Source organism: Gouania willdenowi, unplaced genomic scaffold (genome assembly GCF_900634775.1).
Source record: "Gouania willdenowi unplaced genomic scaffold, fGouWil2.1 scaffold_431_arrow_ctg1, whole genome shotgun sequence".
In the NCBI taxonomy this organism is placed as follows: Eukaryota; Metazoa; Chordata; class Actinopteri; order Blenniiformes; family Gobiesocidae; genus Gouania; species Gouania willdenowi.
Genome location: NW_021145193.1, coordinates 10,173 through 32,664, shown reverse-complemented (window position 1 = coordinate 32,664; position 22,492 = coordinate 10,173). Strand labels below are relative to the sequence as shown.

Here is a 22,492-nt window from a genome sequence, read left to right as displayed (position 1 = left end):
TGGGATCCCGGAACCTCGTGGAAAATGGTGGAGAGGAATGAAGGAGTACCAGGAGATAAAGTGGGGTACGGATACTAATCTCTGGGCACCCGTCAGAGAAACAGAGAAGGCGGTCGGAGGAGGCGAACCAACACTTATGTATGCATTTATTAACATTTATCGTAATCGAAAAGAAAGACTTGATAAGGAAAGACGGCCAGTTTTGTGGGACAAGACTTTAGTCGACAAAAAGATGTTTCGTGATTATTTAAGACAAGTGCCGTATCAGCAGCGGAAGGGGACAGCGATAAACCTGCCCTTCGGGGTCTGGATGAGGATTCACCAGACACAGCTACAGAAACGTACACCACAGGTTACCATAGTGAGGCGTAAGGGGATCCTTACCAAGAATTGGCAAAACGAGTATGTGGGTACCATATTGGATCTAAACAAAAGAGGAAAACCTTATGTTTTTGACGAGTTTCCGTTGCGCGCACATCCAGGGCCGCTGCCGAGAGGGATCAAGATTCCCTCCAGTGACGACTGGATGATACATTGGGGAAAAAAGGGTAATCTACACGCGCCTTTGATGGACGAGCCTCCACGGATGGGGGTTGAGCAATTGGACTTGCTCATCGACCCACTAGATGGAGAAATGCCTTTTTGGCTTTATGGAGAGAGACTGTATTTGCTGTATCCTAGTCCTCCGTTCCACTGGGGGGACAGGAGGAGTGCATACCGTCTGGGAGGAAGTACCGGAAACCACAGCTTGGATGAGTCGGTTTGGTGGAGCCTCAGAGGCTCCGCTAGATGGTGCTCGCAACCGGTCTCGTATGACGGGACTATTCAGCTGGCAAGGGTGAGATACAATGATCGAGGGGATATGGCTGTTAATGCTATGTTAGGGAAGATGGATGTGATGCAGGATGCCGTCCGGCTGGATGGCGAAGAATCCCTGAGATTTCACTTGCCGCTAGGAAACTACCCATTTGGGTCCAAAAATGTTAAACCTTTCCTCGCCAACATTGTATCCGGCGCTAGGGTGGCAATGCAGGGAGGACTCCATTTGGGGACACAGGAATATTGGCTTGAGGCCAATGACGAGGCAGTTGGCCTGGTGAGAAGGCTGGGTGAGACAGTGGACATTGGCGACCGGTTCTTAACTGATTTCAGGAGAGACTGTGGTAGAGGTGGACAGGGATGCGTGCTGCCAGGTCCAGGTGGAGTCAAGCCTTATGCCCCGGGAAAATCTTGGGTCTCTCTTCTGGAAGAATCCATCTGGGAAGGGGCTTTAGAAGCCCACTACCCGCCGGCTATGATGATGGGGGAAAATGAGAGCAGTGGAAATGTTAAGGTGGAGGAAAGCAGTGAGGAGGAAAGCCTCGCTTCTGCTTGTCCTTCTGAGGATGAGGGTGAGGATGAAATGCAGCCTGGTCCTAGTCGGATGGCTGCAATTGGCAATGTGTTGTCGCCACATAGAGAATGTTGTGGCGATAGTGAGACGGACATGGGGTTCGGAGTGGCTGTTGATGGCGCAGGGGGGAGTGGCACGGCTGTAGGCGGTTTAAAGGTGGAGGAGGTTTGGGGTGATGCCAATGAGGTGTGGAATTTTGACACTACCACACCGCCGCTGCCGGAGTTGCATGACCTCACCGACACTGAGATAGCTGAAGCCATCGAGGAGTTGTATCTGAATGGCCAGCCTCCAGAGATAGATGATTTCGACTGGTGTGCTCCGTTGGAGGAGTCAGGTGGTGAGAGTGGTGTGTCTTCTCCCGTGGTGGGCGTTGGTGATGGCCTGGATGAGCTGGATGTCATTCTAGCGGAGGAGTTCGCTGGTGGGGCATGTCAGTCATCTGTGGTTACATCCACAGGCAAAGAAACTCAGCTTCGTCCTCCGGCTAAGCGCGACAGCCTTGGACCGGAGACTCCTCCCCCAGCTAAAAAACAGTGCCCTCGCCACTATGTCTGTCTGCCAAATTTCGGTAATGGTAATGAGATGTGATTTTGCATCCTTTATGGCTGTATTTGATTCTCACCGTCACCTCTCTTTTTTCTTATTATTTTTACATTTATTCTTTGATGTTTTACCTGTGATGTGTTGAAATGATGCTACATAATTTCAAAGGGGGGTGTAATGCATAATGGAGTCCCCCGGTATATTCATGTTAACATGCTGCAATAAATCATATAACCATGCTTCAAACACACACTGGTTTATTAAGGGATTTTTATTATTTTCACACTGGTTTATTAAATGATTTTATTACTTTCACACTGGTTTATTAAAAGATTTTATTATTTTTTGTAGCTCAGTAAAAGTAGTGGCTGTGTTTTTGAACTGGATATTAAACTGGGTATGATAAACACCTGTTATAAGATAAGATAAGAGGTTGAGGCAGCCACTGCCAATCTAAGAAAGATAAAAGTTGAAATAATGAACTGAGTATGAACACCTGTTAGAAGATAAGATAAGAGGTTGAGGCAGCCACTGCCAATCTAAGAAAACTGTGTTTGATCTAAGAAAACTGTGATCGCTAAAGTAGGTCAGAGAAGATAAGATAAGATTGGAGGACCATCACATCAGTGAGCCACCTGCCAGGCGAGCCGTGAGCGCTACAACACCTGCTGGAAGAGTCGTGGAAAAAGATAAGAAGCCATCAATCAACTGTTTATCTACGTCATTACACAGTATAAATGTTGGGAGATTTTTCAGCTCGGGGTCTTTCCTCTGTGGGACGTCTGCTGTGTCAGACGTCAGGGAGACCTTGAGCATATTTTTATATGTTCAATAAAAAACCACTTCTGTTTCAACCTACCTGATGATCTCCTGAGTTTTCATCATCCTTCTGGTAAGCATCTCACCTACACTACAGATGATTTGGGTTCTCTGCATTTGAGGTCTTAGGGCTAGAGCCATGGCATAAGGTTAGGGATAAAAAGGAGGATTACCTTAGGGTAATAGGTTGCTGACTAGGATAAAGGAATATTCTAGGAACACACGACTTAAGGTAAGCTTGTATGACCGATGTCCACACCAACTTGTAAACAGAGCTGTGCACGAGGAAAACGGGGCTCGTGCACGCTCTCCCGCACACGTAGGTGTGTTGCGCATGCGCGTTTTTTTTTTTTTTTTTAAATGTGGAGAGGGCGTTTCTTTTTTTAAACATCGTCCACAATACCTTTAACTATAGCGGGAATTACACTAATGATCGCGATACTACCGTGGCGAGGCGGCTCGGCTCTACCGCTGTTAAAGTCTATAAAACTGACATCACAAGTTGCACAACTTATCAAAACAAAGTGACTTATAAAGTAATACAAAGCCTAAAGCTTTCATTAACAGTTGTTTTAAACCAAGCACTAACCTGTAAAGTACATGTAGAGTGTTAGAGTAGGAATCACGATGCACACTCGTTTTTTCCCAGATTGCGTATGAGCGGAAACAGGAAGTGAGTCCACACTAATGTAACCGGGGAACTGCAATCTATAGTGCCGAAGGTTCCGCTCCTCTACAATAGTATTTTCACAGGACTACTTTTACTAAGTACACAATAATAATAATAATAATAATAATAATAATAATAATAATAATAATAAGTGGCAACAAAACAATTACTTATAAAATAATATCAAATGTGGTTACATCTTTTAAGTGTACCGTAAGTTACATGTAAACAAAACAAAAACAAAACAAAGCTCAACTGTCTTACTATAAATATAAATATACCTCCTGTCCTCCATGTTATATGTGATTGTGTTTTCATGTTTCTTGGACGGAGATGAAACTGAAATGCAAAATTTCTCTTGTGGGACAAATAAAGGATCTCATTTAATAAACATTTGATGTAAGAAATCATTACATGTGTAGATATTATTTAACAGTTTAAATTGACTTTCTTTAGCTTTCAGCAAACACAAATATATCATCAGAATATTTTTTTTACTAAAATCAGAGTTAATAACTTGTAAAAAAAAAAGAACTTATTTTCAAAGGAAGAAGAAAAACATTATGGTTCAATGCCTGCTTAATTATGAAATTTCCTTAAAAAAAAAAAAAAAAAAAAAAATATATATATATATATATATATATAAAATAATAATAATAAAAACAACAACAAAAAAAATTAAACAAGGCAAAAGCAACTGTTGATTTAATGTGATTTACACAGTGACTTTATTTTCACTACTCGTACAATATTAATCTAAAATATATATTGTTTCTGAGAACAAACCAATAATAATTTATTCATAAATTAATTTATACTCAACAAATTTCCATTAAATCATCCACAGACCAAATCCTTCAGGCTGTAACTACTTTATTCACTCTTAAATCACCATTAAACACATTTATTCTGACTGGTTTGTCATAAAGTTTATAAAAAGTTGGTTGTAACGTCAGCGCGACAGTTGAGTGGTTGCCAAGTTGAGTATTTTCCCGCTGATTGTGAGATTATAAAAAAACTAACTTCGTGATCAAACAGTTTAACGTTGGTTAAAGGTGATATTTATGTTTTATTTGGATGATGAACGGATGGTTTTTGGGGCATTTCTGTGGATATTCAACATATTTCATGCGGGGAATCGTCGTTTGTATCTGGCAACCAGCTAGAGTCAGGAACAAAGCAGTGAAATGGAGGACGGACAGAGCTGGATGATGACTACCGTTAAACTAGAAGAAGAAGAAGAAGAAATATTATGGAGGGAAATGAAGCTGAGTGAGACGGACAGTGATGATGATGATGATGATGATGATGATGAAGGCTGAGCTACGTCATCACGACCACCTGTGTAAAGGAATGTTTGCTCCAAACTAGGAGAAAAGTGGAGAAGAAGAAACGGAGGCGTGTCCGTCCAACCCAAGTATATAAAGCAGCGCCACCCAGCGGCAAAACCTGTTGTTTTTCAAAATAAGTTAAAATATCTGTCAATAAAAAATAAAATGTAAATAATTCCTCAGGTTCAACCAAACATCACTGGATTTATTTAAACTGTGTTATTTACTATTTATCACAAAGTCAGCATGTTACTATTTTATTTTGAAAAGGTTTGTAGATAAAGAAAAAGGCTTGAAAAATCTCTTTATTTATATAACTGGTAAACACTGTATAATCTACGTCAGTGATTCTCAACTGGTGGGTCTGGAGCTCAAAGTGGGTCTTGAACCTGAACTGGTTGGGTCGCAGACAGCTCGTCAAAAGTAAATAAATACCTAATGTCTCTCATTTTGACTTATCTCTTATTTTAAAGAAACATTTTTTGACAAACATTCTGTGAAATGTATGTTGTACATAATATATATTTATATTTTTTTTAAAAATAAAAAATTATATATGTGTGTTTTCAGCAGCTATTTTTGAAAAAATAAATTTGTTTGGTTGAATTCTAAAAAAAAAAAAAAGTGGGTCACAATTTATTGACTGTGGTAAAATGTGGGTTCTAGGGTGAGACCAGTTGAAAACCCCTGATCCAGGGTCGGGGTCAATTACATTTTTCAGTTACAATTACGTTTTCAATCACAATTCATTTACGATTACAGTGACCAGCAGTTTATGTGATATAAAATATGTTTGAATAATTGTTAATTACAGATGTGTAGAACTGTACATAGAACTATAACATGGTTCCCCAGTTTTGCATTCAATTGTAATGGACAATTTTTATAGAATTTTCATGCCAATTACAATTACAATGTCAATTATTTGAACTCATTTACAATTTGATTAGAATTACAACAGCAACAGATTTTTTTAAATTACCATTGTAATTACACCATAATTGTAATTAATTATCAATCACATTATTACTGAAACGTTTATGAATGTGTGTTGTTCTTTTAAAAAAAAAAAATAAATAAATCTGATCATTGAAATAAACATTGCCAGTTGAAGGAGTGTTACATTTTGAAACAAAATTTAAATAACTCATAAATTTATTATTATTTTCTATTAGTATAATCATATTATTTTAGCATCTGTAATTATTTTATTAACGTGTTATTTGCTGCTGGTATATGGATGAATCCATCTTGACAAGCATGTTACGAGTGTGAACGTCTAAATCAGGGTTTTTTATGTTTTTTTGCAATTAACAATTAAACACACCATAAAACAGTAAAATATTTACACATATATTATAACAATATTTTTTAAATGTCTTACAGTCGTTTCCATTAAAAATATCACGGCAGAATATTATTAGTTTTTTTTTTTTTATTTTTTTTTTTTTACAAGTGTAGGAAGTGACGTAGTCTCCGCGCATGCGCTGAACAGATCGTGTTTTCTCCTCCTCCATCTTTTACTATCTGTGAACACGGAGACATCACTTCTTGAGCACCGAAGCTGATTAAAGTTCACCTTCCGTCCGGACTGAAGGTAAAAACACTACTTTAATGGTTTAACTGATGGTTTTAGAGTAAAAACACTATTTTAATGGTTTTACTGAAAGCCTCTGATGGTTTTAAAGTGCAGTTAGGCTGATGTGGAGGTTTCATGAACACAGACAGGATGCTAACGTTAGCATCGTGTCTGTGTTCATCATGTTTATGGACTTAGTGATGATGAAGATACAGTCATTGCTAAAGTTCCTGTAGTTTATTGTTAAACCTTTCCTGTTAAGCCTCCCAACCGTGGTCGAAAGGCACAGGGGAGATCCGCGTTCTCCAGGGCCGGAGGCTGCTACTCCTCCGGGGCTAACACCCGCTCGGCAGAGTTGATACCGCCCGCGTAAAAGAACCAGGCCGTGTCGTTGTTTCAAGGCTGCACTTTATTCCTCTCTGACACACTTTAACTCGCCTAGCTATCTCCCAGTCGCCGTGTAGGAATTTCCCTCGTCTCCGCGTCTCTCTCTCTTCCAGACACCTGCGCGCGCCCACCTACGTCACTCTCCCGCGCCACACACATTTACGCACTGAGCTGCCCTACCTTAGACACATCTCACAACACTGTCATACACAGCTGGAGCAGATCATCTTATTATTCACTGTTAAATATGGGCTAGAAACAGCGATGCCACGTGGTTAGCTTTTAGCCCGCTAGCTAGCCGGTGTTATAGTTTGAGTGGTGACTGTGTTTAACTGGTGACTGAATTCCGTTAGCGTGGTTTGATAGACTCTAATGATAAAACCAGCTGTGTAGTTTACACAGAGGTGGAGATTGTGCTCGTGTCTTCTTTAGATGGTGAGATATTGATGAGATAAATTCCAATCAGTCCTTATAACTGTGTTTACCGCGGTGAAGTTGGTTTCACGTTGGCTATTCTCCTCCCAACATCAACAGCGAGCGGTATGGTGAGTGGATAGTGCCACTGCTAACCCTAACCTATGGTGAGTGGATAGTGCCACTGCTAACCCTAACCTATGGTGTGTGGATAGTGCCACTGCTAACCCTAACCTATGGTGAGTGAATAGTGGCACTGCTAACCCTAACCTATGGTGAGTGGATAGTGCCACTGCTAACCCTAACCTATGGTGAGTGGATAGTGCCACTGCTAACCCTAACCTATGGTGAGTGAATAGTGCCACTGCTAACCCTAACCTATGGTGAGTGGATAGTGCCACTGCTAACCCTAACCTATGGTGAGTGAATAGTGCCACTGCTAACCCTAACCTATGGTGAGTGGATAGTGCCACTGATAACCCTAACCTATGGTGAGTGAATAGTGCCACTGCTAACCTACCGCAGGAGTCCATCCATCCATCCATTTTCTTACCCGCTTATTCCTGTTTTGACAGGGTCGCGGGGGTCTGCCGGTGCCAATCTCCGGCTCTCATAGGGCGCTTGGCGGGGGTACACCCTGGACAGGGCGCCAGTCCATCACAGGGCAACAGAGACACAGACAACCATTCACTCTCTCATTCACTCCTATGGGCAATTTAGAGACTCCAACCAACCTTACAGTCATGTTTTTGGATTGTGGGAGGAAGCCGGAGTACCCGGAGGAAACCCACGCAGCACGGGGAGAACATGCAAACTCCACACAGAAAGGACCCAAGTGTCCACCCCAGGGCTTGAACCCAGGACCTTCTTGCTGTGAGGCAGACGTGCTAACCACTAAGCCACCGTGCGCCCTACCGCAGGAGTCTGTCGTGTGAAATCAACATCTGAACTGGATGACGTTACGACGTCGTTGCCAGCTTTTGAAACGTAATATATTGAATTATATTTCACGTGTTCACAGATAAAGCAGGTCCTATTAGACAGTAATGTAACTATTAAGATAAGAGATAAGATAAGATAATCATTTATTGATCTCACAATGGAGAAATTCACTTGTTACATTTGTCATTCAGAAAGATCACTCAGGGTGTGCAGAATAGACAAGAAATGTGCAGACAGGTAAATAGTAAAAAGAGGTATCTTATGTACATTAAGTAAAAGTAAACATCTTAAGGGGATGGAGTTATAAGAATAAATACAAATTGAATAAAAGTTTACAGTTCTAGTGCAGGTTGTCAGGAAGTGACGCTGCTACAGGGAATAAAGTGACGCTGATACAGAGATTATTGCACGTAGTTTTGCAAAGGGGGGTTATTATTGCACATGTTACTTTAGGGTCTTGTTGTACAGTGTAACAGCAGTGGAGATGAAGGCCTTGTGGTAGCGATCCTTCTTGCACTGAGGGTGTCTCAGTCTGCCACTGAAAGAGCTGCTCAGCTCCTCCACAGTCCCGTGCAGTGGGTGCACTGCAAAAACTCAAAATCTTGCCAAGTATATTTTTCTAATTTCTAGTCAAAATATCTTATCACACTTAATATAAGACAAAATCACCTAAAGAGCAAGATTTAAGTGAGATAAAGGAACTTGTTTTTAGACAGTGCATCTTGAATACCTTGTTAAGTGAAACTGTCTTGAAAACATCTTGTTTTGAGTCATATGTCAGATGAAACAAGCTTTTGTGACATTTCACAAGGTTTTTAAGCTGCTGTGTTATTTGCAAAAGATGAATTGTCTTGTTTCAAGAAATAGACTTAACTTGAATTGAGACAACAAATCTGCTTTATTGAAAACTGCAACGCCCAACTCACAATGCAGTACAGTGTGGCTATATTTCTTACATTTCCATCAAACCATGACCATGTGATATGTAAAAAAGACAGAGGCAAAAGCTGGAATTATGTTTCCTTCTCTGTTCTGTTACACTCATACATACTGCACCACATTATTCCAAAAGTAACAAGTAAAAATAAATGCTGTCATCAATTGTGTTTGTCCTTAAAAAAAAAAAATCAGCACAAGTACCCCACTCAAAGACTCATGAAGAATGATGTTTGATGACATCTGTGAGCTCATACTTCAGGGGAATGTACATGCTATTATTGAAGTTAACAAAGTAGTATGGTGTATAATCAACAAGCTTTTCAGCATCCATGAAAATATTGGCTTGCGCTAGGTCGGGAACTTCTATTTCATAAGCTAAATAATGATCATTCCACCCAACTGTAGAGAGAGGCTGGCATTCAAAACAATACACTGACGCATTTAAAATATAAATGTTTTTCACAAGTGCAAACTCTGGAGTATCATTGATAACATTAGAAATAACCAAAGATTTTCCACATGTATGCTTATTTCCATGTTGCATAATCCACCGTACTGAAACTATATGTTCGACATGCTCTATTCCTAAGAAGTCTTTAATCTTTCCTTCAACATAGTGAGCATCTTTCACCTCAGAGGCTGGGCCCATGTCAACTTCACTTGAAAAAATTGGATGTTTCTCATGCACATTCTGACTACATTCATAAAGTTGGTTGTGCTTCACAAGAGACTTACAGATATTTTTAAAACTACTTTTCAAAGCCCACTGCTTAAAAAAGCAATGCTTTGACTCAAAGCGCATACACATATGCCTCACTGCAGGACCAAGTGCCTTAATCTGTGAAGGAAGATGCAGCAAGTAATGCTGTTTAGGTATAATATTTGCATCTGGAAACAGCTGTTTGAAATGTTTTAAATGTTGCTCTATTAAAAGCTTCAGCCTTGAAAGAGTTGAGAGAGCAATAATAGGTGAAAACAGAATTTTGACTATCTCTAACAACTTAAGTAGCATTTGTGTGTAATCATTTTCTCCAATTTTGTCAATGAGAAATGGCAGGATCTTTAACAAAACCAGCATCTGCCCAGCTGACTGTTTCAATTTATTGTCATTTGATGACAGTGTATTGACAGATATGGGACAAGGTTTATCCCTTGCATCCATAGGAGAATAAGGGAAATAAATAATTGCACTGTTGAATACTTCTAAGTCCAAATGCCCTGAAAGCACAAGATGCTTTAAAACACATTTTATTTCATAAGGGGCAACCCCTTCAAGAATGACATGCATGATGTCCTGTGGGGTTCGATTGATTATATCAAAGTGAGGAAATTCTGTTAATTTGCTTCTCCTGTTTATGCCATATGTCATTTTTAGATTTTCTTTCAGAAAGTCAGTATTTGCCTTCTCAATGTCATCACATTGCCTGTAATGACTTGCCATTGTCCTTTTAACAAACAAATCTTCATTAAATTGCTCCTGCATGTCTTCAAACTTGCATTCGCAGTGCCTGCATTTACTGTAGGCAAATCCCACTCCTATCTTAAATCCAGCCACTTCATGCTGAGCTAGAGTGTCTCCACACACAGACATAAGTGCCCCATAAATTGTCCTCTCACCATTTGCAGTGACAAGCTGGACACCATCACACAGCTCAGTTAAGTCATGGTTAATCCTCTGAAATATCTCATCAATACAATGGGAAATATCTTTTGATTTTACCATGGCAAACAGACGAATGGCAGCAAGTCTTGATCTGTATTTAGGGTTGATGTTACCTAAAGTGTAATAAATCAATAACAATTTGTTTTTGTTTGCCCGAGATCCAAGAGGATTTCATAGCTCAATTTCATCAGTATATAAAACTAACTGCAATGCTGTGGGAAATTTTGAAAAGAGTGGGTGTGACTTAAAAATGTCTCCATCAATGAAATCATGAAAAAATCCATCCTTGCATGTCTGTGGCCTCTCATCAATCATTGCAATTGTTCTTGGATGTGATAGCAGCTGCTCCAAACTTTTCACCAACGGTATATAATGAAAACAATGGTCCTTAATGGTAAGAACTCTGGAGTCTCCATGTTTCACATAGCATACTGTTTGTTTTGCGACAACAATCTCTGGTTCAACTGGTTTTAACAGTTCTTTGATTGTCTTATCCTGCAAATGGGTGGAAGAAATTTGACAGAAAGGGTCGACAAAATGGTCAAATATCCCCATTGCATCACTCTTTAGTTGAACTGGGTCCCCAGAATGTCTCTCAATCATGTTGCTCATTTTCTGTTTAAGGTGCTCCAATAATGCGGCCTGATATTGCTGGACTCCAATCACCATTTGGTTAACAGCACTCTGGGGAGCAGAAAACAAACAAACAAAAAAATACTACATTATAAAATTTATATAAAAATGCTGTCAACATGCAAATTCACAGACACTTTAAAAAAAAAAGTAATAACCCTTCAATTACATGTTGCTAGTGACGTGCGATGATCAAAATAGGCTATTTCCAGCAAAACTATCATGAAATATTGTTGCCTTTTGCTGCTTTACGACTTTGTCTTAAAATGCGTTTTGAGCAATAGGATCACAAGTGGACAGTGCTAAATAAAAGTTTAAGTGTTGGGTGTATTATGTTGTCTCTATTTTCAGCTCATGCTCAACAAATATAGTGGATGGACAGATTTTGTAAGCAAGGTATATGGCCATATGCATATATAGCGGGGAAGTGAGATTTGATCAGAAGTGGTCACTGAAGAAGCATGTGGAGACACATTCTAATGTCAGGTGTTTCTCTGACATACCTTTAACTGTCCACCTGTGATCAGATCAATCAAGATTTCAGGTCTGAACAGTGGCTGAGTTATTTGAAAGTTTAATCTTATTGCTTTTAAACTTTATACTAAAAATTAAATATAACTAATTGGAAAATCAATGGCATAAATTACCTGTGTCAGTCGATGCGTTTCTCTGGCTTGAAGAAGAAATGCAGTTGCATGTTTAGAAAGGTCAACATTCATGCGACCCTCTCCATCTTCTTGAAATCCACTCTGAAAGAGATTCACAATAAACATATCTATTAAAACAGGGAAAATATTGGCATTTGTAGGTAGCACCTCCAGACAATCTGACAACTACCTGGGTAAGCTAGCTGGTTAGATTTCTTCCTATAAAAAAAAGGTACAAGATGGGCATATTTTTACTGATTGGTGTCCTTATTTTGAGTATATAAAATAACAAAAACTACTAATAAAAAGAAAACAAAAAACTACTATAAAAACAATGACTTTGACAGCATCGGAAAAAATCTGTACTTCATGAGTGTTACGGTTTACACACATACTAAATTGTTTTCCTTCACCTGCTCTCTTGCCAATAAATGAATATTACTAAAGGCCTTTGAACTTAACATTTAGTCCAATAAGCTAGAAGGAGACAACTTCCTGTCACACACTGTCATGACACATGTCTCACCAGCCAATGATAAGCCAATAATACACATATTACAGCCTCTATGCTTGATTCAAACTGTTAAAGGATAACCTGTAATTTCTAGTTTGTTATTTAAATGACTAACATTAATGTTACTGATTTTTTTTCAGTTAAGTCTGGCAACTGAATTACATAACTAATAATTACATTAAGCAAATTAAACTAATAATCAAATAAGTGAATTAAGTTACCAATTACTGCATATAAAATTAAGCAGTTGTCAGAAAAGGAACTTGTGTTACTTATAAATAACTTCTTTAATTCTCTAATTAATGTGTCGATACACTTAAATTATTTTAGTATACCTAAATTATTTTTCTTGACGTTGACATTTGAACACATCATGATGACATTTTATTTAACTTTGCCTAATAGTCATTTTACTGAGCCCAACTTGAACGCATATGTAAACATCCGGCTGATTCCAACGTATTTCAACACTGGATTACAACTTTTAACTAACGGGACTTGCTATTAAGTTTGAATGCATTTACCTGGGGATGGATGAGTAACAACTGTCTACCTACAGCAGCAGGAGGCAGATAAACAAAGCTGCAGTCCACTATATCTATGTATCTGCACTCCACTACACCTTTCAGCCAAGGTAAGTTTATCAGGACTGAGTCTCACATGTTTAAATCTCAGTAGACTGGTTACTCGATTACTCGTTACTGCCAAAACTAGTGGAATTACAGAACCACATTACTTTCAACACTGCTATTACTTTATCTTAAAATTACAACCTGAGGCTAAAAACAAACATGTTTAGTGCACGCGCTTGGATCACGCACAGTTGACTTACATGTTACGTTAAATGTTAGCTTAGTGTAACTTACCGCAGGGATGCCGATGCTAGATGCCTCCGCTTCAGCCACAGGGCGTGCATTAGTTTGGTCGTTTGCGGCTGTCCTTTCACCTGCTCCAGGTAAACCTCAACTAATCGACCCTTCCTCCTCCGCCGCTTCAACATGGAGAAGGTGACGCGCGTGTGTCCGCTTCACGTGATAGTAGAAGGAGTTATACACCCTGTACTCGCTTGGACAGCCATCAATCCCGCACACGACGCGAAAGTCAGGGCTGCGACTGTGCATGGTGTTAATGTGACTTAGAAGTTGTTTCAGAGACAATGCCACAAATATGTAGCATATGAAGCAACGCCAAATCATGTTGAAGCAATGATGTCGCAGACAAGATGACGGTTAACTAGTCGTCACAGGCAGGTCACAGGCGGTAGAGCAAGTCTGCCGTAAAACCTCGTTACTATGGTTACACCCGCCCGCTAGCTGCTGCAAATGAGAATTTGGCCGTAAACCAACGTAATCTAACGTTATAAAGAATTTGAACTAGGATTGACGGTGTGTTTCATTGTAAGGTGAGCCTTCGACATACGTGCTTATTCTTTGTAGTTCATCCCTCACACACTTTGAATTGAATTGAAGCTAAAGAAGAAGCTAATTGCTTCCTGGCTGCTCCACATATGACTGTGGGCCTCAAACTCTCCCATTGGTCACATCACGCTCCTTCCCACCTGTTGTGTGAAGGGTTGTGTGTGATCGGTGAACTGTAGGAACTCAATTGCGCTTTGGGGATAATGTTATATTGTGACAAATTTTATATAACAAATTATTATAATAAATATTATGTTGTGTTCAGACCAAAAGCAAAGTGAATTTTCTGTATTTCTATACTAAGCTGGTTAACACTAGCTGCCTAATTTGAATGTAGTGTCAACTTCTAACAGTCTCATGCAGTTTCATTGCTATGGCACTGTTTCATCTTGCTATGTTTGTCTTCCAATGTTTTCATAGCTGCAAACATCACAGAGACAATGATGAACACCCTGTCTCGTGAAGACTTGCGGGGTCTTTTCCCAGGCCCAGAGAACTTCTTACGGAGAAAAGCAGTCTGGCGTGCCTGTCATGGTGCGTTGGATGAGGTCAGTTTCTCAGTTAAGTGGCCTAAACTATCCACCTATTTAAGTTGGCAGCAGCACATTGAGCTAACAGCATGGTATCTTTGGAACAGCCATGGTAGTCTACATGTGTGATCAATTCAGTTTAGATTGATAGGTGTTCAGTTAGTTGATGTAAGCAATTCACCCCTAAAATGGAACATTGTTTATTTATACATGTGCAGAGCTGTCAATGCTACATTTGTGTTGTCACAAAAAAACAAATGTTGCTTTTTGCAGTAGTTCATTATCTTTTTTTATCTTACAGGAGTGTGGCCAAGAACACTCAAAATCATAGAGCAGTTCCTCCTGTAATACATCACCAATGCAACAGACATCCACTCCTGTGAAAGCAAGTTCTGCAAAGTACACAACCCCTGAAAAGGTTGTGAAATTAACCTTTCCAGAATATGTGTTGCACACCGACACAGAACTTGAGCAAGTCCGACAACAGTATTTTGAGTTGTCGAAGAGAGGTGAACAGCTTAACTGCCAGATGTCAAAGAAGCTCAGATGCCGGCTCATTCGAAACACCATGACCAGTATGATCGCAATCCTGAGGGCAAAGGGTGATAGAGAATCACACAGATACCCATCAAAGCCAGAAATTACAGCAATGGCAAAAAGAATCGTGCTGTACTATCCCATGCTGCAGGACCAAGGCCTCCATACATGGGTAAGTGAAATGTATCCAGTTGATGACTGTGTTTCATGTTGGACATTTTTAGCAGTGATTTGAATAATGTATTAAATTTCTTCTGCAGCTCACTGTGTACTCACAGCTCTACAAAAGATTACAAAATGTGAGATCCCCCCAAAAAAGAACCCCAGATTGGAGACATTCAAAGAGGTGAGCTGTATCTAAAGATTATTTTCATTAAAGATTGATCTGTTAATCATTTTCAAGATTAATTGATCAGTTGTCTGGTCAATATAAAGTCCAAGGTGATGTCCTCAAAAGTCTTGTTTGGTCCACAACCTAAGGATATTAATGTCACTGTCATAGAGGACTAAAGAAGCTAGAACTTTTTCACATTATAGAAACTTAAATCATATTTGGACATTAAAAAAAAAAAAGCTCTTCAAAGAGGCGCTGTCTTGAGCCGCCAACAGACACGGATGAAATGGATTCAAGCGACTCAACTATAATTCTGGATCGGTCCACAGAAGGAACTGGCAGCCCAGGCTCAGACGGTAAAGAAAGTGAGTTTCAACTTTGCATTTACACATTTGTCCTTATGAGGTATTTATATTTTAGATTAACTAATAAACCCACTTTATTGGTCATCATAACAGTACTGACATGACAGAAGTGAAAGGCTTTTAAATTGACATCATCAGAGGATTCCTGTTTACACTATATTTGTACTGTTTTATTTTCAAAGTATTAACATTATTGTAGAAATTAAGTTCTACCAGAAATCTGGTATTAATAAAAAGCTGGTATCATTACTTTCTATATCCTCTCCAGCATATCAAATGTTATGTATTTAAAACCCATATGTCTCATCTGTGGCATTTTTGCTCTTTTTAATTGAATGTAATTAATTTTAGTTCCAAAATTATCCTTAAAGTACATTATCCTATCAGAAATATTTCTGTGTTATGTGTTGAAGGAAGAAGATCCCAAAGCCTTCCTGAAGAAGCACCCTCTGCCTTCTCCAGTCCTGATGGTGAGTTTGTCCAACTGCCTCATGACTGTGTGTAGTAGGGGTATGTGCATCTGTGTAGGGGTGTAGTTTTGTGCGTACATGCAATTTTATGAGATTGCAATTAGTTCTCATGCATTTATTATACAAAAAATGTTGGGTTTTTTTTTGTTTTGTTTTTTTAAATGGCATTTAAATGGTTAAAATTCCAGAAATGAATAGTTGTTTGGTATTTAGGATCAGGGCTGATATTTAAAGTTGATCTAATATTAATATATGATTTTTATGGTAGTTTTTTGTTATAATAATAATAATAATAATAATAATAATAATAATAATAATAATAATAATAATAATAATAATAATAATAATAATAATAATAATAATAACAACAAAAAATAATATACTATTTATGGCATATTATGTTAATTGTTAATTAAAGACATAAAACATTGGCTCTCCCAAAATGTCCTCCATTTAAACAATAATAAAACTGAGTGGATCTTATTTGATGCCTCCAATAAACCTGAAATGGCTTTGCCCAGTCTTGGTCTTAACCTCCAGATGGTGAGGAATCTGGGGGTGAAACTGGGCCGCTGCCTAAAACTGGACAAACAAGTAGATTCTGTTGTAAAAATAAGCTTTTTTTCAGCTTCGGCTGCAATGATCTGGAGAAGGCCGTCCATGCCTTCATTAGCTCCAGACTCGATTACTGCAACGCTTTATATGTCGGTATTAATAAAACCTGCACCTCCCGTTTACAGCTGGTACAGAATTCTGCCGCCCGCCTCCTAACTAACACGTAAACATGATCACATCACTCCTGTCCTCATGTCTCTGCACTGGCTCCCAGTTCGGTTCAGGATACAGTTTAAGCTACTGCTGTTTGTTTTAGAAGCCCTGAACGGTCTTGCACCACCTTATCTGTCGGAGCTTCTGAAAACCCACCGGCCCAGCAGAGCTTTACGTTCTGCTGGTCAACATTTGTTGGAGGTGCCTCGATCCAGATACAAGCAATGGGGGGTGCCGGTCTTTTTCAGTGGCAGGTCCAACAATGTGGAATAATCTTCCCCAACAGTTAAGCTCCATCACTGACCTGCCGCTGTTCAAAGCTAAACTCAAGACCCATTTAATTAAACAGGCTTTTTAGATTTTTAGCACTTTGATGTTTTGGTTTTAAGGTGTTTTTTATATTCTTTTAATAATTTTGTTGTTACTGTATGGTTTTGGCGTGTTTTTGACTTTGTCCCTTTCTGGTAATTCTTACTCTGTATAGTTCTGCTTTATCTGTTTTGTGGGTTTTCACAGTTGTAAAGAACATTTATCAACCTGAGCGTTGTTGTAAGGTGCTATATAAATACATTTCTGATGTTTTTTTTTTTTTGTCATCCAACAACATGAGATGAACTTTTTTTAAACTGAGGCATTAATTATGCATTTTTGTGTCTTACAGCTAACAAGTCTGCAGATGTTGACAGTCCAGCAAACTTGGTCAGGCACTACAAGACCCTACAAACTTTGTATAAAAGAAAAAATCCAAACCACCAGGATGTCGCTCATCTCTTGGATTTGGAATTTGTAGCCAGAAGAGCATTCATTGATTCAAATACCGTTCGTGAGGAGGACAGACCCAAGAAGGTTTTAGAAGCATATCCTTGTTTTAAAGACATTGGACATGTAAGTCATTATTGACTGTGCATGATTAAAACCATGGTATCACACACAATGTTTAAAATACCAATAACCTCTTAAATCATAGGTGATGGAGGAGCTTCAGCGCATTTTGGATAAGGATAATGCCAACTTCATCAATGAATTGAAGGGAAGATGGCATGACTTCTGCCAGAGGGTGCAGTTTTTTGGAGTATGTAAAAAGGTGCTGAAACCCCCAATGGGAATGGACAAAGGTAGGGAATGCTCTCTTGGTGTTATTAGAGAATAGGGTAAAGAGTTGACCTTCAGGCATGTTTATTGTCAAGTACATGAGCTAGTGTTTTGTCGTCCTTTTTCATCTATGGTTGCTATCCGATTATTTGCTGAATGTTTTGTTTTGTTTTTTAAGCATTGTCTGTTGTACACCTTTTTTTTTTTTTATCTGATTTTACCTTGTGCACTTTGTCCAAGTGTTAAAGTCATAAATCTTTTCCTGAACAGCTGAACAGGCTCTTGAGATCCTACGTGTGCTGCCATCACTGTTCCCCTCCTCTGCTCCTCCAAAGAGGGTACGAGATGCGAGTGAGGCTCTGGTGCATGTCCTTGAGGTGAGCTGTGTAAAATGTTGCAGGATCATTTTGACTGTAGTAAAAATGATAACTGAAGGTGCTTCCCCAGACAACACCCAATGTAATTCCTATACTGTATGTTCTAAGCCTTAAAGGTAGGGTCTGGGATTCGCAAAACAGCTGGCAGATTTTGAAAATACACAACCCAAATGGTCCTCCCCTCTTGCCTCCAACGCTGCCCCTGACTCCACCCATTCGACGACCGTTTGATTGACAAATTTACTGTCCAATGCTACTAGGTGGTCTTGGAAATATTAGGCTGGAGTTTTTCAAGACCTGTCCATTCCACAGATGATTAACTTGTTTCATTTCCATGTCAGTGCTTCCAACTTATGGGTTAGAAATAGGATTTCAAGTGATTTTGCAAAAATGGCCAAAAAAGAGAATCCCAGACCCTACCTTTTTAAGTGTTTTTTAGAAAGATGATTTTCACTGGGTAGATGTCTTTGGTTATGTCACAGTATGAACAAGAACGGATGCATTACATGGTTATTATAAGAGTGAAAAAACCTGCTGCCAAGCAAGAATAGCCTTGCCTTGGTTTTTAGTTCTTTTGGAAGGCTAGATGTGTGTGTAACAGTAAATGCACTGGGGATAGTTTAAAAACAGCACTTTAAGGTGGAGCTTCTCAATACTGTAACTTTTGTCAGAATTTTGCTTTGTAAAGTTGTGTTTTGTAAACAACCCTCTACCCTTGGTTCCAAATGACCAAATTGCTTTATCCTAACGGAAGGATATCTGTTATGTGTTACAGGAAGCAGAAGACCCCAATTCCTACTTGAAGAAATGCCCTCTCTCCTGCCCAGTCGTGATTGTCTGTTCTTCCAACTGCCTCCTAGCGGTAGGAGATGTGGCAATAACCACCTTTCCAAAAGACGAGCTTAGCGAGAGTGTTTTATACCTCATGGCCTACTATTATACACTACACCTGACTTATCCAAAGTGTGTAGCCACTCTGCTTTCAGTCATCCAGACAGAGGTCCTCTTAGACAAAATCCATGAGAGAGATCTCACATCGTCTTACAAGAAGAGCATGACTGAGTGGAAAGCTTTTATTGGCCAATAAATCCAGTGGTCAGAAATGGTGTAGCATAGCACTGCCCCTCTCCCTTCAAAAGGTACTACAGTTCCTGTTCATTGGTATTGATTGTCAGTTGAAAGTTAGTTTAATTTTGGGTACACAACAACATTAGTACATACCGATGTGATGTTATAAATTGTGTGTTATTTGCAAAATTTAGTGCAGATTCTGCTTATGTTTTTATTTTAACTTAACAGTTGATATTGAGTTTAAACAGCTAATTGTCTGTTCAGCAGATGCAGTTTAAGTGTAGCAAGTGCTTTGAATGTGCATTTTGTACATGTTTTGAGGGGCACATTGGTCAGATGTTTGGACCTGGCCTTAACTCACTCACATATTTGGCATGTTCTGCTATGTTTTTATATTGCAGTTCCATAGATACTGTGAGCCAAAATGTTGAGGTAAATTATGCTGTTTCCCTTTTATGCAGTCCTCTGGGACTTGCTGCTGTTTAAATAAACAGTTGGTAAAGTGCATGACTAATTGTCATTTTTTCTGTCTTATAAGAAGAAGTTAATGTCTTGAATCTAGTAGGTGAATGTCTTGAGTCTAGAACAGTATCACTTTTGTAGCGCTTACAATAAGGTAAATACACTTAAAATGATGACAGAATGGTCAATTATGTCTTGTTATTGCAAAAGAGCACTGCCTAATATGAGTCAGGAATGATAACTTCAAGACATTTTGTCTCAAAATGCCAGTTTCTAATCTCATTTCAAGTAGGTGGTGGACTTAAATCTAGAATAGTGTAACAATTAAATAAATAAAAATGAGTTAAATATGCTTGTAACAAACAGGGTGAAGATGCTACTTTTGAGGGGAAAATACTCTTTTTGAGCATCACAAGCTTATTATGAGACAAAAAACATCTCAATACTAGTAAATTATAGCTAAAAAGGAGTTTTCCCAGCTAATTTCAAGATCACCATAATCTTCTAAGGCTTAAAGATATTGTCTTATTTCAAGATATCTTACCAAGAGAATTTTCACTTGTTCCATTGGCAGATTTTTTTGCTTATTTCAAGCAAAAATATCTTGTTTTAACTTTTTTTTTGCTTATTTTTAGAGTGGCCTTTTTTCCAGTGTTGACAAGGGCAGCCTCTAACAACCCTCACTCTAAGGCACAGTTACTCATTGCGCGGCTCGCGAGCCACATGCGGCTCGTTACGCTATAATTGGCGGCTTGCATTTTAGCTTACAGTTTCACAATGCCCATTTGCCTTTGAATGCATCCTCTCCACTGTTTACCGACAATGCAACAATGGACTTATGCTGCGTTTACACCAAACGCGGTTTCTGCGGCACAAGCGAACAGATTACATGCAAAGTCAATGGTTTAGACGCGCTGGGAGGCGAATTATTCGCCGGTGGGGCGGCGCGGACTGTTTCGCGCGTGGAAAGCGAAGGCTGCTGCAAGCGCGCTCCCGATTTTCGTGATATTTGCCGTTCGCTTGAGTTGAAAATATTGAACTCCAGCAGCTGTTTCGCGTGACGCGCAGGCGCGAAAGCCAATCAGAGTCCTTGTTGGCAATGACGTCAGGCAGGCAACACGGAAACCAGTATTTTCACCCGTTCAACCATTGAGGAGAAGCTAATTGTAGTGGTGTGTGACCACAGGGAGCTGTATGACACGGCCTGTTATTTTAACCAGGACCAGGAAGGATTTGGTGTGGAGGAGAATCAGCGAGGAGGTGGAGCAGCAGGTAAATGTTCTCTCTGTAGTTTTCATCTTTGAAAGTCGGCAGTGAGCGAGGATAGCATTAGCTAATGATAGCATTAGCCGCTAACACCAGCTATTTTCAAACGGTGGAAATACCCTGTGGTCATGTCCTTCATCGACCCCTTTCTTTCACCGCGAGAGACAAGCAGCAACATGGGGCAGGGGGTTGAGGAAGACAGGACTGCAAAGTATGGTCAACCATCAGAGACTGGAGGTTTGTTTATCAGTGCAGACATGTAGAAATATATACCATATTCAGGCCTTTATGCATCACAGGGCTTTTTCTAGTGGGGGATCTAAATCTAGTATAATGATTTAAAATGTATAGTAATGTGTTTCATATATTGTTTGCTGTCACTCAGAGGTAAACTATCAGATGAGTGATGGAGAAGGACAGGGAGGGGGAACAGATAGTGCTCAGGGAGCAGGAGAAGATGGTGATGATGGTGATGGTGCTACAGCAGCATCTCCTGCAGAAACAAGTGCAGCCAAACCATCTGATATGAACATGACAGAAGTTGTTTTGCATTCTGTTATAAATAAAATGTATCTATAAATGCTTGGTATATCAGTGATGACAATGTTGATCATTACCTCATTTAATGTTTAATTAAAATATATCTATGATCTTATTTAAGTAACAGTGACTTGATAAGCTATTTATATATATAATGTATTTGTTTATTTTTAAGGAAAAAGAGCAAAGAAGAGGCCCAGCCAAGGAACTCCAAGAGAGGTGGAGCAGCTTATCCTACAAACTACAAATATAACATGAATAAAGTCAAGGGCATGCATGCCAGTATTAAAATAAATCTGGTCTTAAATGAAAATGTATTGGCCATGTTATTTCTTTTTTGTGGGATGTCCAATTTACATTTGCAAAGGTGACTTAGTATGTTGTCGTAAAAGTGGCTTGCCTTTTGATTTTGCACTGCCAATGTGGCTCTTGTGAAAAAAATAGTGAGGATCACTGCTCTAAGGGAACGTACAATATTAATATCATAGACTGAAACATTTGTTCAGAACGATATTCAGTTACTAAGCATGTATCAGATCAGGTGGACCGCTATCCTCTGGCAAGACAGTATGACGCATCATCTGATGTTGATTATAGAAACTAAAATGTAGATGGAGGCAGATTTACAGACTACACTTTAGATGTATTTGTGGTGTTTTGTCATTTTCAATTTGAGTTTTTTAATAACTTTTCAACTTTTTAAACTATTCAACTTTTTAATTAATTTTAATGAAAATGTAACGTTCCACTGGTCAGCAGTTCTTAAACACATTTCAACTTTTAAA

General features: G+C 39.1%; 1 protein-coding gene across 1 annotated transcript; it reads left to right on the top strand.

Moving 5' to 3' along the window:
- The first annotated feature begins 15,549 nt into the window (after positions 1 to 15,549).
- Positions 15,550 to 19,455, top strand: LOC114460353 (uncharacterized). Its single transcript, XM_028442281.1, has 6 exons — positions 15,550 to 15,661; positions 16,075 to 16,131; positions 17,561 to 17,784; positions 17,867 to 18,014; positions 18,262 to 18,368; positions 19,144 to 19,455. The coding sequence occupies exons 1-6, from the start codon at positions 15,583 to 15,585 to the stop codon at positions 19,453 to 19,455; spliced, it is 927 nt and encodes a 308-aa protein (XP_028298082.1). The 5' UTR covers positions 15,550 to 15,582.
- The last annotated feature ends 3,037 nt before the right edge of the window (positions 19,456 to 22,492 follow it).

Bases quoted from the DNA above. Each gene is read 5' to 3' on its own strand.
- LOC114460353 (XM_028442281.1), top strand. From the start codon at position 15,583: ATGGATTCAAGCGACTCAACTATAATTCTGGATCGGTCCACAGAAGGA. The intron at 15,662-16,074 runs GTGAGTTTCAAC...TATGTGTTGAAG, and splicing joins AGGCTCAGACGGTAAAGAAA to GAAGAAGATCCCAAAGCCTT. The intron at 16,132-17,560 runs GTGAGTTTGTCC...TGTGTCTTACAG, and splicing joins TGCCTTCTCCAGTCCTGATG to CTAACAAGTCTGCAGATGTT.